Source organism: Lutra lutra, chromosome 3 (assembly GCF_902655055.1).
Source record: "Lutra lutra chromosome 3, mLutLut1.2, whole genome shotgun sequence".
Taxonomy (NCBI): domain Eukaryota; kingdom Metazoa; phylum Chordata; class Mammalia; order Carnivora; family Mustelidae; genus Lutra; species Lutra lutra.
The window spans coordinates 38,946,314-38,966,627 of NC_062280.1; the positions used below are offsets into that span (position 1 = coordinate 38,946,314).

At 41.6% G+C, this 20,314-nt stretch overlaps 2 protein-coding genes across 22 annotated transcripts in view; one reads left to right on the plus strand and one right to left on the minus strand.

Annotated features, from left to right (window-relative positions):
* Window positions 1-5,087, minus strand: part of SP110 (SP110 nuclear body protein) — a 36,476-nt gene extending 31,389 nt beyond the window's left edge. For 5 of the 6 annotated variants that reach the window (XR_007125811.1, XR_007125812.1, XM_047721283.1 and 2 more), the window contains exons 1-3: window positions 4,945-5,087; window positions 2,045-2,192; window positions 253-421 (exon numbers count right to left, since the gene is read on the minus strand). Coding sequence is in view for 4 of the 6 variants with exons in the window: in XM_047721283.1 (XP_047577239.1) it covers window positions 253-421; window positions 2,045-2,191 (316 nt within the window). In the remaining 2 variants the exon portion in view is untranslated. Of the gene's footprint in view, window positions 1-252; window positions 422-2,044; window positions 2,193-4,842 lie in introns of all 6 variants that reach the window. The other variant, XM_047721281.1, reaches the window with a different exon arrangement.
* A 5-nt stretch (window positions 5,088-5,092) lies between these two features.
* SP140 (SP140 nuclear body protein) overlaps window positions 5,093-20,314 on the plus strand; it is a 79,647-nt gene continuing 64,425 nt past the window's right edge. For 13 of the 16 annotated variants that reach the window (XM_047721262.1, XM_047721270.1, XM_047721268.1 and 10 more), the window contains exons 1-3: window positions 5,093-5,188; window positions 7,095-7,222; window positions 9,601-9,764. In XM_047721262.1, the coding sequence (XP_047577218.1) occupies window positions 9,706-9,764 (59 nt within the window). In that variant the 5' untranslated portion in view covers window positions 5,093-5,188; window positions 7,095-7,222; window positions 9,601-9,705. Of the gene's footprint in view, window positions 5,194-7,094; window positions 7,223-9,600; window positions 9,765-20,314 lie in introns of all 16 variants that reach the window. The other 3 variants (XM_047721263.1, XM_047721264.1, XM_047721265.1) reach the window with 3 other exon arrangements.

Sequence of the window (20,314 nt, forward strand, 5' to 3'; positions counted from 1 at the left end):
AAACTGGACAACTTTCCCCCACATTATAGAACAGATAAGACAGAAATGTGTCTTCTAGAAATTCATCTTAGAGAGCTGGGGCCAGAGGCTGCTCTTCCTGGTGCACCCGTGACAGAGTACGCTCCCTATCTCTCCAGAGAACCCAGCACTATAAGTGCATAATTCTAGGGGGCTGAAAGCCAACCCAAACTTTGACCATAGCAGCTTCTGGCATGCTTTTATAGCCCAAAAGATATTCAAGAAGCCTCGTACCTCTTCTGAAGCCCTTGAGAATAGTTGTCAGACTGGGATATTCACGCAGGTTAATTCGGCTGAACAACGTCTTCAGAATCGACAGACTGAAGGTCTTTTCCAGGTGGGTGAGGATGTTGTACACTACTCTGGGTACGGGGACCTGATTTCTACAGGCTTCCAAGGATTCCTTAAAAAATGGAGTCGAGGATTATTATAAATGATTATAAAACAAAATGGAAGTTTATTACACATTTATGGTTTTCTGAGTTGTAGGAATGGTATTCTGTTCTGTTAAGAAGGAATTTAGCACAAATGCATGGTTAAACTCTAAGATAGAAAAGTTACAGTTCCACATGTTTACTTTTAGAACTTCACATACATTTGGATTGTTAGTCATAGGAATAAATAAGTTTTAAAATAAGTTTGCTTTGTGAACCTTATTTTAGGTACATTTGAGAGAAGAGAAATTTTAGGGAAGGAAAGGAGAGTCAAGGCTGCTACTGTGTCATTAATTCTCCAAGGCTCTGGGCAGAACTCTGTAGCAATGGATCAAGATGTTGGTCACAAGGGGGCAATTCTGCAATTGCTTGTTAGTCTCTGTTCTATCTCTTGGATTTGGGATAGCCTGAATGGGTTCTAGCCACAGGGAAGTCATCCAGAGAACTCCTCTTCAGGAGAAGCTGGCCAAAAGGAGAAACATGGCAGGAAAATTAACAACATAACACTGAGCACCTACTAGACTAGTCCTTGGGTAGAAAGCAATGGATAAGATAAACATGGTGCTACCCATGCTGAGCGAGGGACACTGTCAGGTGGGGAAGATAGGTATTAAATAATAAACAAATTAAAGAAATGCCCAGTTGCTATTGAGAAAATTGTTATGAAAAGAAAGCATAGATTTCTTGGAGAAATCAATTGGATGAGTGGATTGAGGAAGCCTCTCTGAGTAGTGACATCTGGGCTGTGATGTGAAGAGGGGTTGGAACCAACCAGGCCAAGACTGGGAGAAGATTGTTCAACCACTGATGCACTTCCCTGGGCCTGGTGCTCAGGAAATGCATTAAGAAAACCCCCAAATTATAAAAGAATGCCCTTTTTGTCTGTATAGTCGTATCTTCCAATGCCTGCCTTGCTTCACATCTGAATGGATTGTGCTCAACAAGCTCTTAGGAACTGGGAGGGTGCCCTTTGTGGGTTGAATGGTGTCACTCCTCCAAAAAGACATGTCCATCTGAACCCTATAAATGTGACCTTATTTGCAAAAAGGGTCTTTGCAGATGTAATTAAATTAGGATCTTGAGATGAGATTACCCTGGACTAGAGTGGGCTCTAAATCACAATGACCAATGTCCTTATAAAAGGAGAGGAGAAAATCCTTATAAAAGGAGAGGAGAAAAGACAAGGATAGGAAAAGGTCAAGTAGAGCCTGATGTGGAGATTGAAACCACGATTATAGGTGATTTTTCTATAGGCCCAGGAACACGAAGGTTGCTGGTACCACTAGAAGGCAGGAGAGTTAGGGAACGGATGCTCCCTCAGAACCTCGAGAAGGAACCAACTCTGCCAACACCTTGATTTTGTACTTCTGGTTTCCAAAACTGTGAGACAATACATTTCTCTTGTTTCGAATAACCTTGGTCGAGGTCATTTGTATGGCAGGCCCTGTGACCCCATCTTTCCCTGACAATGAGCCTTTGGGAATAGGTCTTTTGAGCTCCAGAAGCCCTAGGAGTTTGGGGCTTGTAACTTCAGTGATGGGGACTCCTTGGTGAGGCTGGGCTGACATGGGAAAGCAGGCAGCATGACTCACCCTGTACATTGTCTCCGTGATGAAGGAGTTGTCTCGGAAGCCTTCGAGGAAGGGAAATGGCTTGTATATGGCATAGGCAGTTTCCAGCTTCTGGTATATGAAGTGCTGGAGAAGAGCCTCTTCCAAGGCCCTGGTCATGGTGAGCATCCTATGAAAGAGGCATGAGAAGAGAAGAAAGACTCTGGGAATTCGGGAAGCTGCTCTCTGCACTCAGTAGCCATCTTCAGACGAGCATCCTGGTCCCAAAGGCAGCCCTGAGCAGTCTGCAAAGCAAAATGCCTGCCTCAAAGGCTCATGGGCATAGGAGGCAATAACAACATCCAGCGACAGTGGAGATGGAAAGCAACCAAGAATATGATGGAGAAATCCCAAAGGGGCTGCTGGTAAACATAAAACAAATTTCAAATAGCCAATATCTATTGAGTACTTTCTATGTGCCAAACTTTGTTCTAAGGATTTCACGTGCACTAGCTTATTTGAGCTTCACAAAACACTTGCAAGATGGTTACTGTGATTGTACCCATTATATTGTGAAGGACACTGAGACATAGAGGTGTTTACTATCTTGCCCTAAATCATATGACTTGGAAGTGGTAGAAAGTAAACAAATTCCAACTTTTTGCTTCTAGGTTTATGGTCATAAGTTCTATCGTCCATGGCTACATTGAAAGGAGTTAAGATTGCCTGAGCAGTCACTTAAGGCAAACACTAACAAAGCTCGTAAAGAGGGACCACCAGGTAATGAGTAGAAAGATGAAAACCTGATAATATGTAGAAACTTTAGTAACCCACCTATAATCTTTGACACAGAAGCAAGGCAAACATAAACAGATGTGAAAGACGTGAAAGACATGATTAGTAAAGGCAATGTAACTGATTTATTATATGTATCAATTTCATATCTCAGAACAGACATGGGCCTTTCCCATGCTCATGCGACATTTATAAAAATTAGCTATGATAGGCCAGGAGAAAATATTCATGTTATAATAGGTAGCAAACTTACAGATGACATTCCTGACAAATTGTCAAGAAGAGTACTAACAAAAAAATTCAACCACCCAGAGATTTTTTTCTGAAACAAAACAGAGATTCCAACTTTCCAACTTCATTTTGTGTATGATTGAAAGTTAAACTGTAAATAATGACTGTTCCAGGGTTAATACCAGTGGTAGACAGAGCATCCCTGCTCTCTCTACTCATTCCCATATCCTGTAAGTTTGACAGGAAAAAAGAAACATATCGTAAAAATAGGATAATCCATAACAGTCCTGAGAAAGAAAAGACACCATGGGAGATCTATAATTGTGAAGAAATCCTGGAAGACTGAGAACAGGTGGAAGGGAGATCTAGAATCCCTGATACAGACAGAATCCATCCAATGGGGAAGGATACTTCAAAGATCAACACAGAGTAAGAGAAAGCCAGAATGAACAGGTGGTAAGAAGAGGAAGTGGCCCTGGGGTTACATTTAGGATGATTAATTATACTACAGCATTCAGAACATAATATCCACTAGGTTCCTTTTTCTTCGTCTCTTATGATTCTCAAGAATGGAAGCAAGGCACAGAGAGGTTAAGTAACTAGCCTAAGGTTGGTAAAACAGAGCTTGTCTGACTAAAGCCCCATTTTTTTTAAACATATGTATATATTTTTAAAGATTGTATTTATTTGACACAGACAGAGATCACAAGTAGGTAGAGAGATAGGCAGAGAGAGAGGGGGAAGCAGGCTTCCCGCTGAGCAGAGAGCCCAATGCGGGCGGGGGGGGGGGGGCGGGGGCTCAATCCCAGGACTCTGAGATCACGACCTGAGCCGAAGGCAGAGGCTTAACCTACTGAGCCATCCAGGCGACCCTAAGCCTCATTTTTTACTAGTGCGTGATACTGGGTCTTGTATGCAAGTGTTCAGATTTTTATCATGTAAAGCAGTCTTAAAAATGAATAAGCAATAGATAAACATCCACATAGAAAAAAAGCAAAAGGCATAAACAGGCAAGTAAGTCAAGTGTGCAATAAATATATAAAAACATGGCAATTCACTAGTAGTTGGGACAGTACAAAAGAAGACAATGTAATAATTTTTTATAAAGATTTTATTTATTTGTCAGAGAGAGAGAGAGCGTGCGCACAAGCAGGGGGAGCAGCAGGCAAAGCAGGCAGAGGGAGAAGCAGGCTCCCTGCTGAGCAAGGATCCCAATGCCAGATTTGATCCCAGGACCCTGGGATCATGACCTGAGCAGAAAGCAGATGCTTAACCACTGAAACACCCAGGCATCCCGAAAACTAAATAATGTTTGCCTATTAAATTTTTCCATATAAAGAATAAAAGCAATAATTACAAATGCTCCTGGTGAAAATGTAAACAGGTCCAAATGTTCTGGAGGCTAATTTAGCCATCAGGGTCAGATGCTCTAAAGCATGTATTCCATTGAGTTCCAAATTCCATTTCCAGGAATTTATTTCAAGGAACCAATCATAAATGTACTTAAGAAAAATATATAAAAAGTTCATGAAACACTAGAGAGGAAATTAAATGTTTTCTCTTTATTGTCTCTTTCCCACCAACTACCTGCCCATTTGGGGCAGAGTGCAAATCACAGAGCACGAAGAGGAGAGTAGAGAGCAAATCTTGGTTCCATCCACAACAACAGGCTAGAATTTAGGAAAAAAAGTGTTGAGCTGTGTCTCTGCTCCCCCACTACTCCCACGTCTGTCCCCCTTTTTCAGAGTCTCTGGTTAAATCCCTCTTTGCTCTCTATGTTTGGAAGACAATATTTTACAAAGAGAGAGGCTCACAGTTTGAGTAGTTGGTTCTATCCTGTAGCTGCTGCTGGGAAATCAGCTATCCGAACCCAATCACCAAACACGAAGAATAAAGCAGCCAAGACAAAAACCCACCTGGATGCTGGGTCTGCCAACCTGCTCTGCTCCTTTCCCGGTCCAGAGTCTGGGCCAGGAATCACTCCTGGAAGACTGAGAGAACAGCAGGGGGATGCCAGGGGTGAAACAGGAAGTCTGTGCTTGGCTACATGCAGTGAGGGCCAGGCTTCCGGAGAAAAGAAAAGTGAAAGTATTTGGAGCAGATCGTGCAGGAAGCTGAAGACAGTGCTTGCTGCCTTCCTCCATCTCCGTCCAGACACTTGTGAGGTTCTCGGGGGCATTTGGGGGAGGTGGGGAGTGCTGCCATCTGGATCAGCCTGGGGAGGGCTGGGCAGGAGGGAGGAGGCATTAGGGTCCAGCCCCAGGGGCCATGGGAGGGAGCTGGGAATCTACCATCTGTATGCTTCCCTACCCACTTCTTTCCCCAGGACTTGTTCTCCTTCTGTAATTTTGGGGTATGAAAATGTTTCCAAACTGAAGTATGGTGATGGTTATACAACTGAATAAATTTACTAGAAACCATCAAAGTTCAAAAAACAAATGGAAACCAAAGGGGAGGGGAGGTAATTCAGAAATGCCCATAATTTGTCAGGATAAAATTATTGTTTGAGAAAGTTGAGATAAAAGGGAACCTGAATATAATCTGAAATCATGGGACGCCTGGGTGGCTCAGTGGGTTAAAGCCTCTGCCTTTGGCTTGAGTCATGATCTCAGGGTCCTGGGATCGAGCCCCGCATCGGGCTTTCTGCTTGCCAGGGAGCCTGCTTCCCCATCTCTCTCTCTGCCTGCCTCTCTGCCTACTTGTGATCTCTGTCTGTCAAATAAATAAATAAAAATCTTTAAAATAAAAAAAATAATAATCTGAAATCATGTAAAGGTAGGGAGACTTCTGGGCAGGAAAGTGACCAGGGGCCAGGCAGACATTTGGGAGCAGGGGATGTGAGGAAGCCAGGTCTAAAAGCTGGGACTAGGAGAAGACTCCAGACAGCCACTTCAGGGAAGGCAGAATACCCCCTCCAAACACCCTTTAAAGATTCCTTATGTACATTGGCATGCAAGGTCTGTGAGAACACAGAAATCTGTTTAACTTTATTTAAATCAATAATTCTCAAATGTGCTCTACCCATGAGCACCCCTTACCAGGACACCCATACTCCTCACGGGGGGAAAAAAAGGGAGAAACGGTTCTGGGGTCTAAGAAGGCTTGAAACCAGGGCTCACAGGCTCAAGTGAGAGCCCTTCTGTGCTTGTTATGGAGGCACCAGCAACCCAGGCATATTCTAGAGCAACAGGCCCAGCCCTGGGGCTGGCAGGTCAGCACTATAAGGATGACAGAAACATAGGAGACTCAGGAAGCCTGTGGTAATAGAGGGAGCCCCAGGACACAATGTGGTGCTCATGGCTGAGAGGGTCCTGCTGTGCTCGGTAGCATACAGCACTGGGTGGTGCAGGGGTGTGGGCAGCGAGAGGGAATCAGACCATTTTGTACAATTGTCACACTTCATTTACCTGAAGCCCTCCACTTACCCTATAAAACCCCCTCATGGACATTGGACATCCCAGCCTGGAACCAAGAATCCCATCCTTTAGACTCCCCCAGAGATAGATAAGGCAAAGGGGGGGGGGGAAGCAGATGAGGAAACAATGCCAGATCAGACGGAAATGATTAAACTAGAAAAAGATGTGAATAAAGATGAAAGATGTTTTTATCTAAGCCATGCATGCTTGAGAATACAGTACTAATGAGAAAAGTTGAGCTGTTTATTTCAGTGATACATGTTCTGAGAATTTACTAAAATTATGCATAATTCCTTTTTAGCTCAATTTTACTGAGGCATAAAAATGCATTCATCTTAAGTGTCTGTTTAGCTCGATGAGTTTTAACAATGTAATCATAATTACAATTAAAATATAAATCATTTCCTTCATTCCAGGAAGTTTCCTCATACCCTTTGCAAATAACCCCCTCCCCAACCACAGCATCAGTCAGTCACTGATGTGCTTCCTGTTATTGCAGATTCTCTTTGCAGGTATCAAAGTTTTGGAGAAATGAAAAAATACCGTATGTACATTTTGATATATGGCTTCTTGGGGTCGTCACGATGCTCTTGAGATTGAGGGTCAATATGATTCCTCCGTTGTTGAGGGTCAATATTATTCCTCTTCAGCAGGTGTGCTGGCCAGCTCTATTTCTTCTTGTCCGATCACCATGATGTCACCAATGTAACTGATTGGTGTGATGTTCTGTGGGATGTCCAGGTGATCCAGATCTCTTCTATTTTATGACAAAGGACAGGTGAGTTAATATAACCCCGAGACAAAACTGTAAATGAGTATGCTTATGTGTCATGCAGGAACTTTCATAAAACTCTTTCCGACCCTCCTTTCTAACCAGAATGGAAAGAACATATTGCCAAATCGGTGGCCACATACCATGGATCTGAGGTCCGTGGAATGACCTGGGCTTAGGATCTTACTGCCCAGACTGCTTATTTTCTTATCTCAGTCCTTGGTCATCCTGTAAATTCTGGGAGTTACCCAACATACATCTAAGAAGTTGATTTTCTGCCTGAGTTAGCCAGTGTCAGTTTTGATTACTCATACCCCAAAACTCCAACTAACTAAAAGTTGGTATCGGAATGAATTGTGAGCAACGAGTCTTCACAGAAGTATGTTTACTCTGAGCCTGGTTATCTTACCTGTCTAGACACAAACGGAGTGAACATCCCATTAGTGTTCAAAGATGGGAGTCTGGTAGATTTTGGCAAGGAGCAAGGTAGCATATTAACTTCTAGCACTGGATTGTGATTAGGACTACACAATTCTAAGTGCCAGATCTTAGCACACTTAACAAGATGGAGAGGAATTTTTCAGTTATAAAGAAACATTGACTGGCCTTCAGAGGTTCCCACCTACTTGGCCTAAATCTGGGTGGGAAAACAGAGACAGGACAGAGGCCAGAATCTTCTTATCTTACAGGTCAGAGGGAAGAAAAAAGAAAACAACTCTACCCTGTGTTAGGAACCAGGGACTATCTGATAAGCATAGATGGTTTTGGTCCAGGATCTGTTATCTCAGGGAGATTGGTTTTCTAGTGAACATAGAGAAAAACAAGATAGAGGGAGATACAAGCTAAAATTCCAGTCTGTTGTTATCTGGGCTAATGCAGGATACCGCAAACTAGGGCTTTCTTGTAAACTCAATGGGAGTACCCCTGAGGAATGCCAAAGACCTTGTGTTTCTAAGCAAAAGAAGCTGGTACATTTATGTCATTGTCCAGTTGAGCGGTGGCCTGGGTCTGCCTGTTGCTTAAGGGCAAGAAGAGGAGAGAAAGGAGACACCGCAGTGGGTTCTCATAGTCTGTGCCAGGCCTTGCCTGGGCCACTCAGCTCAGCTTCACAGCTCCTTTGACCCACAAAGTGAGAGAGAGAGAGAGAAGGGACGGGCAGCAGGTGGCTGCAGGCGGTCCCATGTGTGTGCAGCACCTGCTAAGCTTGTAGGCCCCACGCACTGGTAAGGATGTCCTCATCAATATTCCAGAATATGGAATCTGTCCCACCCGGATGGATGTTCACTTCTTTGGAGGAAAGAAAGAGCTGAAGTGTGCAGAAGGGTAGAAGTCTCTGGCCCTCTACACTTTGCAAACAGATCTGTGCAAATTTCTAGCACAGTTATAATGAGCCGGAAGAAGCAGAATTCGGTGGAACATACTTTAGAAACATCCTGCTTTGCTTCTGGTCCCCCAGGCCTCACCTGCTCTGGCCCACTGTGCTGATAGAGGCCCTGGACTCTACAGATGCCTTGGCTCCCATTTGCCTGTCTTGGATCCATTGTCCTACCAGGATTTCTAGTCTTCCAGTTTTGTTTATTTTATTTGTGCTTTGCTCCTGTTCCTTTATCTTCCAACTTTATGCTGATACAGTGTGGTTTTGTAAGTGGCTTCAAATCCTTTACAGAATGAAAGGCTGGCTACGTGTGAAAAAATTACATACAAACATGAATGTGATGCCCTTGGTAGCTAGCATCACGTCGTCCTTTAAGGTCTAGGTAATGTCAGTACCAAACCCTTTCCCCATCCCTTGGGAAGCCTGTCACCCCGACTTCAGTGATGAGTTGAAGCTCAGTTTTTCTCATCACCCTGGATGCATCTGTAAAGTGCCCGTGTATTTAAGAAAACTTAGAATGGCACACCAGGCCTCTCTGCTCAAACTTGGAACTTCCCTCTGGTTGCAGGAGTTGGGAGTTTTCTCTGGCCTCTGGCTGCTTTCCGGCAATTTGAGGAACATCTTTCCCATCTTATAATGCTGTTCTGGTTCAGGCTGAGTACCATGCCAGGCCAGTCCACCATTTCAGAGAAGATCTGAAATGTCTGGCTTTCCTTCTTTCCTTCTCACGACCACCTGAACAGAGAGAGGCTGGGGCAAACATGGGGTTCACTTCCTGCCCCCATATACTATGCCCCCTCACCACGAACAACCTGGATCTATTTGCGTGAAATCAACCTTTCTGTTCTCCTTCCTTTGCACAAACAGTGACCTGTCTGCCGTGGAAACCTAGCTGGCCTTGCCCCTCGTCCCCAGGGCTGAGAACCACCTTAGAAATTGGGCACGGAGGGGGATGTCGTGTCGGTGCAGTCACATCATGCTGTTCAGTGATTTCACTTTTACCCTTTAGGTGCCACACTTGAGAGATCAATCAATTGGTAGACATTCTCCTCAGAGCTCCACGGAGGCACAAAGGGAGTAAACGTCTGCTCAAGGCTGATCCTGGGCTAGCTCCATGACCCAGTGGGGCTGGCAGTGGAAGATGGCGAGTGGAGGCAGCCAGCTCAGCCGCAGGTCAGTCCTTACCTCCTGTCCTTGATCCCTATCTCCCGTAAGGTTGGCGTCTACATTGGTTATTTCTGTCTTCCCAGACTCATTCCACAGGTACATGACAGAAAAAGATTCCACTTAAATCAATAATGGGCAGATCAGATTAAATCACAGCAGATTAGCTGCTGGGGAAACTTGGGGCCACCTTGACTCATGTCACCCTTTTATTTTTTTGCAAAAGTCATGCAGCTGGACTGACATGGGTGGAACTGATCCTCCAGCAGATTAGCTGCTGGGGAAACTTGGGGCCACCTTGACTCATGTCACCCTTTTATTTTTTTGCAAAAGTCATGCAGCTGGACTGACATGGGTGGAACTGATCCTCCTGAGGCCTCGCTGAGGGGTTCCATGACTCCCATGCCCTACAAATCTTCTCATTGCTCCCACATCTCCTCTCTCCGTACCCCAATCCCCCAAAGACAACTCTGCCCAGAAAAGTTTCTTTTAGAAAAAGTAACATTGAAATTGGATGCCTGTTATCAAACTTCTGGTTTCTGGGTAGCTGGGAGATAGTTCTGCTCAGAGCTCATCTAAGCAGGGCCCCTAAACACCAGCTAGATGGGGGAAGTGAAAGCAGATCCAATACTGACAAAGACAACCAAGTAGGGAGGGAGACATTGCTTCATCTGTTCCGGGGTGTTACACATTTGACTAGAGAAGGAGGGAATTTGTCTTTTAAAAATACAAGATAAAGACATCAACACATTCTTGTTAGAAATTAAAGTAATGTAGAAGGGTATGGAAACCCCTCTAACCCAACTCCAGTGCTGGCCAGACCCCAGAAAGTCACCCACTGTTGCAGAAAAGCCGGGTAAGTCCTCAGCACCCAGCACCCTCCCTCCTGGAAGCCAAGGATGCAGCCCACAGCTGCTCCTTCACCTGGTCCGGAGAGATGGGAGATGAGCACGCTTGAGTCCAGCCAGTCCTTGGCCTCTAGGCAGGGAAAGGAAGGCACTGAGAAGTGAGGGTGGGGTAGCGCTGACCTCATAAAATGAGTTGGGGTGTGATGCCTCTTCTTCTACTTTCTGGCAGAGATTGGAGGGAACTGGTATTATTTTTTTCTTTAAATGTTCCTTAGAATTCACTCGTGATACCACCTGGGTCTGGTGCTTTTCTTTTTTGGAGATCTTTTTTTTTTTAAGATTTTATTTATTTATTTATTTATTTATTTATTTATTTGTTTGTTTGAGAGAGAGAGCGAGCCCATGCGTGTGTGCACACACAACCATGAGTGGGGTGGGGTTGGAGGAGGGCACAGGGAGAGGGAGAGAGAGAATCACAAGCAGACTTCAAGCTGAACAAGGAGTCTGATGTTGCCTTGATCCCACACACTGAGATCATGATTTTAGCCTAACTCAAGAGTCAAGTGCTCATCCAACTAAGCCACCCAGACACCCCTTTTGGAGGTCTGTTAATCATCGATCCAATTCTTTTAGTAGATAGAGGTTATTCAGGTGATTGTTTCTGCTTGTGTGAACTTTGGTAGTTTGTGTATGTTAAGGAATTTGTCTGTTTCATCTTCTACCAAATTCTTCGTTGTAGAGTTTTCCATGGTATTATTTCCATGGTATTATATCTTTTTAACATCCATGAGATTAATAGTGATGATCCCTCTTTCATATCTGATATTAGTAATGTCTATCTTCTCTCTTTGTTAGCTTTTCTAGAGGTCTATCAATTTTATTGATTTCCTCCCCCAAATCAGCTTTGACTTCATTGATATTCTCCAATGTTTTCCTGTTTTCCGTTTCATTGATTTCTACTCTAATTTTTATGATTTATTTTTTTCTGCTTGCATTAGGTGTCAGTTTCTCTTTTTTCTTTGGTTTCTACAGGTGGAAGTTTAGATTACTCATTTAGATCTTTCTTCTTGTCTAATATGTGCCTTCAGTGCTGTATATTTTCCTAAGCACTGCTTTTGCTACATCCCTTAAATTTTAATAAGCTGTGTTTTTATTTTCATTTAGCTCAAAATATTTTATAATTTCTCTTGATATTTCCTCTTTAACCTAGAAGTATGTTCTTTAATTCCAAGTATTTGCAGGAATTTTCCAGCTATCTGTTACTTCTACTTCTATTTCATTATGCTCCAAGAACATATTTTTAAATGACTTCTATCCTTAAAAATTTTTAGGGTATGTTTTATAGCTCAGAATATGGCATATTTTATGGCATATGTGAGCTTGAGGGGTATGTGTATTTTGTTGTTGTTGAGTGGAATTTTCTATAAATGGCAATTAGATCAGGTTGATTGATGGTGCTTTTCAGGTCAACTATATTCCTACTGATTTTCTGCTTGCTTGATCTATTAATTACTAAAATAGGGGCATTGAAGTCTCCAACAGTTGTAGAGGACTCGTCTATTTCTCCTTGTAGTTCTATCAATTTTTGGATCATGTACTTTGATGCTACTTTGTTAGTTGAATGCATATGAAGTATTCCTGTGTCTTCCTGGAGAAACTGACCCCTCTATCACTATATAATGCTCATTTTTAGCTCTGACAATTTTCCTTGTTCTGAAGCCTTCTTTGTCTGAAATTAATAGCTACTATGGCTTTCCTTTGATTAACGCTGGCATGGTATATCTTTCTCCATCCCTTCCCTCTCACCTTATCTATGTTTTTATGTTTATGGTGGCTTTCTTATGGACAGCATATAGTTGGGTGTTTTTTTGTTTTATTTTTTCCACTCTATTGATCTTTGTCTTTTAATTGTTACATTGAGATCATTCACATATAGAGTATTTGTGTACTTGGATTAATAGCTACATGTTTGCAACTGTTCTCTACTCATTATTTTTGTCTTTGTTTCTACTTTTTCTTCTTATCTTTTTCTGCCTTTTATGGTTTTATTTGAAGATTTTATGACCCCATTTTCTCTTCTCTCCTGGCATATGAATTATGTTTCTTTTAAAACATTTTTAGTGCTTTCCCTAGAGGTTGCAATATATATTTACAACTAGTCATATCTGTTATTTATTTACTTATTTATTTTTACTTTGCTTAATATCATTTATTTTCTTCATATCCATGTTTTCAAATTACATTGTCCTGCTTCATGGGAGATGCAGGAATCTTAGAATGTCACCAACTTCTCCTTCCTGTCCTTATCAACATTGCTGTTGTCATTTTGCTTATCCAAATGCTCTAATCACATAGTTGCTATTATTACTTTGAACAAACAGTATCTCTTAGATGATTTGAGAATAGGAAATCAGTGAAACCCCATCTATATGATTACATCTATATGATATTTGCCATATTAGGAATTAAAACTGAGCACTTAAATATTTATTTGTTCATTAAAAAAATAATGTACTCATTACCTGCTAATATAAATGACATATTTTATGAAAAATAACTGTGTTTTCTAAAAGAAAGTAAATTAATAAGAAGATTAGCAATGCTTTATATTTTCACAGATCTCTTTAATAGTTGCCTCAGTAGAAGATAGCTAGATTCTCCTATCAGCTCTGCATTCAATCTTTTGCGATGCCACAGAACATGTATTCCCTGGGAAATTCCACTATACATGTGTGACATGACAAGAGAGGAAAAGGGTTAATAATGTCTTAGTACTATTATGAAAACAGTTTTGACCCTGGTCATACCTAAAAAGGTCTTATATAATCCCAGGGGTCCCCGGACCACACTTTGAGAATCACTATTTTATTTTTTGTTTTTATTTATTTATTTATTCCCTGAAGAATTATACCAAATATTTATTTTTTTTTCATTTTTTAATTTAATTTTATTTTTTCACTATTTTAAAGTAATTTTTGAGGGGCGCCAGGATGGCTCAGTCAGTTGAGCTTCTGCCTTGGCTCAGGTCCTGATCTCAGGGTCCTGGGATGGAGCCCCACATTGGGCTCCCTGCTCAGTGGTGAGTCTGTTTCTCCCTCTTCCTCTGTGATCTCTCTTTCTCTCTCTAAAATAAATAAATAAATAAATAAAATCTTTTAAAAATAAAAAAATAATAACCTTTGAGATGTGCTTTTGTTTTCAAATAAAATTTATAGGTTTTAGACATCACTATTTTAACTGGTTTGGGTGATGCCTTCTACTTCCTTTGTAACAAAACTTTGCTGGTATTGATTTCTTAATTTCTCTTTTTGTAGTATATCATCAAATAATTTTTCTAGAGAATGTGTCAGTAAGAATGGGGTAGATTATTCTATTGCAACAACGATTCTAAAATTTCAGTGGGTCAATGACCTCTGCTCACCTTGGACTCTGTCTCTGGCTGATGAGTAGCAGCCATACGAAATGACAGCCACTGTAACAGAGGAGAAGTGAGCATGGCTAATCAGGTGTTAGCTGGGAATTCTGCCAAAGTGATACCTATTAGTCCAAGGAGACAGGAAGATGCAGCTTACCTTTGCCCAGAAGTAAAGAAATGGCATTAAAAATTGTGTGACTGGGACATCTAGGTGGCTCCGTCAGTTAAGTGTCTGCCTTTGGCCCAGATCATGATCTCAGGGTCATGGGATCGAGCCCGGTGTTGGGCTCCCTGTTCAGAGGAGAGTCTGCTTCTCCCTCTCGCTCTGCCTCTTCCCTTCCCTTGTTCTCTCACTCCAATAAATAAATAAAATCTTAAAGAAAATTGTGTGACCAACATAGATGGTGCAGGAGAGAAATATTTTTTGAGCCTTAGCACAATGATTTGTTTTAATTGAAGTTTGGTTGACACATGATGTTACATTAGTTTCAGGTGTAGGTTATGCTCTGCTCAGCACAGTGTACCTTGCACAAATATCTTGCCTTCACACATGAATAACTGAACAGAGTATATATTTTTGAGTCATTTCCTTTTACCTCTGAATCTGTAGATTTGAATAACTGTTTTAGACATTGAGGGTTTCAAGTTTAGTTGGTTGGGTCCCCCTTTTTTCCCCCACTGTGTTCTGGGAAAATTTTCTTATTTTATAACCACTTTCACTAACCTTTTTGTCATCTCTTTTTTAATCTTAACAACCATTTCGAATTTCCAGGCCCACTGGGTTCTTATTTTCTGATCTTTTCTTCATGTCATCCTAGAAACAATATATGCTCCTATCTGTATGACAATACTTGTTTTTTGGAAACTCTCTTCTGTCCCCAGCACTATTTCTGTGTATGCTGGGGTCATTTTTACTCTTTGCTCATCTTGGTTCTACTCCTTCTTGCGGTAGGTTTGTGCAAACGCTTGTGGCCTATTGTTTGTTCCTACTTAAGGGCAAGGGACTAAGGTGCTAGTGTGGAACTCCATTTAATGAGATGGGCTTGAAAATCTGTGGTTTTGGCTTTGTGAATCCCAAATGCCTGAGGATGAAGGCTTTTCCTCCCCCTGAGTCATCTTTATTTTTCTTAAGCAGCCTCGAGTCTCCTGCATGGATGCGCATGGGGGCGTTCAGTATTTTGCCTTTCAAGCAATCCTGCTGGTTAATGCTTGAGTCTCCCTCCCAGGCCCCACTGCCTCTCTGGGCTGCAGGATGTACTGGATGGACTCCTTCCTTGCCTCTGGGGTCTTTGGCCACCAGCTACAGCAGTTAGCACCCAGACCACTTTTGCTCTTTCAGACTTTGGTTTCAATTTCTCACCTAACTCCCTTCCCTTAGTTATTGTGCCTTTAATTCCTTTACTCCCATTTTAGGGAACTCTCTAGTCTGAGGGCAAAGCACTTGTCTTGGGTCAACTAGCTTTAACCAGAAGTCATTTTCTTTTTTAAAGGAATTCAGGGAAGGAATGGGTTTCATTCTGTTCTAATGCATATTTATAACGGGAAGTCCCAATGACCCTCTTAATGTGGGATAGAAAAATCTTACAAGTGTTTACACCTTTTAGAATTACAGAGAGGTTTATTAAGACACTATCAGCCAGGGGAACCACCTATTGATTAAGAACCAGAATTACAAAGCTTTTTTGGTTTAGAAATTATTTTTCTCAGGCTTGACCATAATGTTTGGAATCCAGGGGTCTTTCAGGTCTCCACGTATAGAGAACACTTACATGGACAGGTTTAGATACACAACAACGAGTCATACTTTTTAATATAGACACGTCTCTATATTAGACCAGAGAAAAACATATATTATTGTGACTGTTACTTGACATCTTATGGGAGGGGCATCTCTAACCTAATTTTATGATGTAGAATGCCATTCTTACCCCTGCAGGTGCAGATGGGTGTGAGAGAGCTACCTCTTGTACATTTTCCTTGAGATTTCTTCCATTTGTTTTTCACTAAGAAGATTTGCTGTACAATTGTTCTAAATACTCAACACACGTCTTACTCAAGTTTCCCCAAATCCTGTAAATGGATATTATCACTACTTCTGTGTCACATCAGGCAACTGAATCTCAGAAAGCTGGCCAAGGTTAGAGCAAGTAGGAAGCACAGCCAGGATTTGTCCTCAAGAGATCTGCATCCAGAGTCTGTACTTGTCTTTGTGCAGGCTCATTGTGGAATGAGCAAATTGAACAGGCTTTTGCAAAACTCCATTTTACCATCCTTGTTTATAATACCACACAGTGGGGTCAAAGAACAATCTGGAATAACCAAGAATGCTCTCGCTCTGTCTAATAGAGGCAAACAGATTAAGGAACATGTTAGATAGGAGAATGTGAGGAAAAGTTCTTATAGGTGATAACCAAGGTGTTCTTGAAAAAGAGTAGGATTTTTCTAGGCAGAGAATATTCAGTTTAGTATTCTGCTTACAGAATACTGTGTAGCAGAATAACATTCATTGCATGGTTTCATTTAAGTCTGTGATTTTTTAAAAAAGATTTTATTTATTTATTTGACAGAGGGAGACACAGTGAGAGAGGGAACACAAGCAGGGGGAGTGGGAGACGGAGAAGCAGGCTTCCTGCTGAGCAGGGAGCCTGATGTGGGGCTCGATCCCAGGACCCTGGGATCATGACCTGAGCTGAAGGCAGATGCTTAACGACTCAGCCACCCAGGCACCCCTAAGTCTGTGATTTTGAGAGAGAGAGAGAATATGAGTGGAGGGAGGAGCAGAAGGAGAGGGACAAGTTGACTCCACACTAAGCCTGGAGCTTGATGTGGGGCTCGACCTCACCACCCGAAGATCATGACCTGAACTGAAATCAAGAGTTGGCTGCTTAACCTATTGAGCCACCCAGGTGCCCGAACTGTCAGTGATTTTAATTATATTATACAATGGAATCTCAAGAAACATACCAGACAGAACAGGATTAAGAGAAAGCATGCTGGGGCACAGTTTGAGATGCCTTGATGGCAGATCATGTGCGCTCCATGTGTTCTTTTTTTTTTTTTTAAATTTTAAATAAACATATAATGTATTATTAGCCCCAGGGGTACAGGTCTGTGAATCACCAGGTTTACACACTTCACAGCACTCACCATAGCACATACCCTCCCCAATGTCCATAACCCCAACACCCTCTCCCTACCCCCCTCCCTCCCCGCCACCCTCAGTTTGTTTTGTGACATTAAGAGTCTCTTATGGTTTGTCTCCCTCCCGACCCCATCTTGTTTCATTTATTCTTTTCCTACCCCCCAAACCTCCCATGTTGCATCTCCAGTTCCTCATATCAGGGAGATCATATGATAGTTGTCTTTCTTCTATTGACTTATTTCGGTAAGTATAATACCCTCTGATTCCATCCACATCATCACAAGTGGCAAGATTTCATTTCTTCTGATGGCTGCATAGTATTCCATTGTGTATATATACCACATCTTCTTTATCCATTCATCTGTTGATGGATGTCTAGGTTCTTTCCATAGTTTGGCTGTTGTGGACATTGCTTCTATAAACATTCCGGTGCACGTGCCCCTTCAGATCACTATGTTTGTATCTTTAGGGTAAATACCCACTAGTGCAATTGCTGGGTTGTAAGGTAGCTCTATTTTCAACATTTTGAGGAACCTCCATGCTGTTTTCCAGAGTGGTTGCACCAGCTTGCATTCCCACCAACAGTGTAGGAGGGTTCCCCTTTCTCTGCATCCTCGCCAGCATCTATCTGTCGTTTCCTGACTTGTTAATTTTAGCCATTCTGACGGGTGTGAGGAGGTATCTCATTGTGGTTTTGATTTGTATTTCCCTGAGGCCGAGTGATGTGAAGCACTTTTTCATGTGCCTGTTCACCAGCTGGATGTCTTCTTTGCAGAAATGTCTGTTCATGTCTTCTGCCCATTTCTTGATTGGATTATTTGTTCTTTGGGTGTTGAGTTTGCTAAGTTCTTTATAGATTTTGGACACTAGCCCTTTAGCTGATATGTCATTTGCAAATATCTTCTCCATTCTGTCAGTTGTCTTTTGGTTTTTTAACTGTTTCCTTTGCTGTTCAAAAGCTTTTGATCTTGATGAAATCCCAATAGTTCATTTTGCCCTTGCTTCCCTTGCCTTTGGCGATGTTCCTAGGAAAACGTTACTGCGGCTGAGGTCGAAGAGTTTGCTGCCTGTGTTCTCCTCAAGGACTTTGATGGATTCCTTTCTCACATTGAGGTCCTTCATCCTTTTTGAGTCTATTTTCGTGTGTGGTGTAAGGAAATGGTCCAATTTCATTTTTCTGCGTGTGGCCATCCAATTTTCCCAACACAATTTATTGAAGAGGCTGTCTTTTTTCCATTGGACATTCTTTCCTGCTTTGTCAAAGACGAGTTGACCATAGAGTTGAGGATCTATTTCTGGGCTCTCTATTCTGTTCCATTGATCTATGTGTCTGTTTTTGTGCCAGTACCATGCTGTCTTGATGATGACAGCTTTGTAATAGAGCTTGAAGTCCGGAATTGTGATGCCACCAACTTTGGCTTTCTTTTTCAATATTCCTTTGGCTATTCGAGTTCTTTTCTGGTTCCATATAAATTTTAGGATTATTTGTTCCATTTCTTTGAAAAAAAAATGGGTGGGATTTTGATAGGGATTGTATTAAATTTGATAGGGATTGCTTTAGGTAGCATAGACATTTTCACAATATTTGTTCTTCCAATCCAGGAGCATGGAACATTTTTCCATTTCTTTGTGTCTTCCTCAATTTCTTTCATGAATACTTTATAGTTTTCTGAGTATAGATTCTTAACCTCTTTGGTTAGGTTTATTCCTAGGTATCTTATTGTTTTGGGTGCAATTGTAAATGGGATGGACTCCTTAATTTCTCTTTCTTCTGTCTTGTTGTTGGTGTAGAGAAATGCAACTGATTTCTGTGCATGGATTTTATATCCTGACACTTTACTAAATTCCTGTACAAGTTCTAGCAGTTTTGGAGTGGAGTCTTTTGGGTTTTCCACATATCATATCATATCATCTGCAAAGAGTGATAATTTGACTTCTTTGCCAATTTGGATGCCTTTAATTTCTTTTTGTTGTCTGATTGCTGAGGCTAGGACTTCTAGTACTATGTTGAATAGCAGTGGTGATAACGGACATCCCTGCCGTGTTCCTGACCTTAGCGGAAAAGCTTTCAGTTTTTCTCCATTGAGAATGATATTTGCGGTGGGTTTTTCATAGATGGCTTTGATAATATTGAGGTATGTGCCCTCTATCCCTACACTTTGAAGAGTTTTGATCAGGAAGGGATGCTGTACTTTGTCAAATGCTTTTTCAGCATCTATGGAGAGTATCATATGGTTCTTGTTCTTTCTTTTATTAATGTGTTGTATCACATTGATTGATTTGCGGATGTTGAACCAACCTTGCAGCCCTGGAATAAATCCCACTTGGTCGTGGTGAATAATCCTTTTAACGTACTGTTGAATCCTATTGGCTAGTATTTTGGCGAGAATTTTTGCATCTGTGTTCATCAAGGATATTGGTCTGTAGTTCTCTTTTTTGATGGGATCCTTGTCTGGTTTTGGGATCAAGGTGATGCTGGCCTCATAAAACGAGTTTGGAAGTTTTCCTTCTATTTCTATTTTTTGGAACAGTTTTAGGAGAATAGGAATTAGTTCTTCTTTAAATGTTTGGTAGAATTCCCCTGGAAGCCGTCTGGCCCTGGGCTTTTGTTTGTTTGGAGGTTTTTGATGACTGTTTCAATCTCCTTACTGGTTATGGGTCTGTTCAGGTTTTCTATTTCTTCCTGGTTCAGTTGTGGTAGTTTATATGTCTCTAGGAATGCATCCATCTCTTCCAGATTGTCAAATTTGTTGGCATAGAGTTGCTCATAATAGTTCTTATAATTATTTGTATTTCTTTGGTGTTGGTTGTGATCTCTCCTCTTTCATTCATGATTTCATTTATTTGGGTGCTTTCTCTTTTCTTTTTGATAAGTCTGGCCAGGGGTTTATCAATCTTATTAATTCTTTCAAAGAACCAGCTCCTGGTTTCGTTGATTTGTTCTATTGGTTTTTTTTGGTTTTTATTTCATTGATTTCTGCTCTGATCTTTATGATTTCTCTTCTCCTGCTGGGTTTAGGCTTTCTTTGTTGTTCTTTCTCCACCTCCTTTAGGTGTAGGGTTAGGTTGTGTACCTGAGACCTTTCTTGTTTCTTGAGAAAGGCTTGTACCACTATATATTTTCCTCTCAGGACTGCCTTTGCTGTGTCCCACA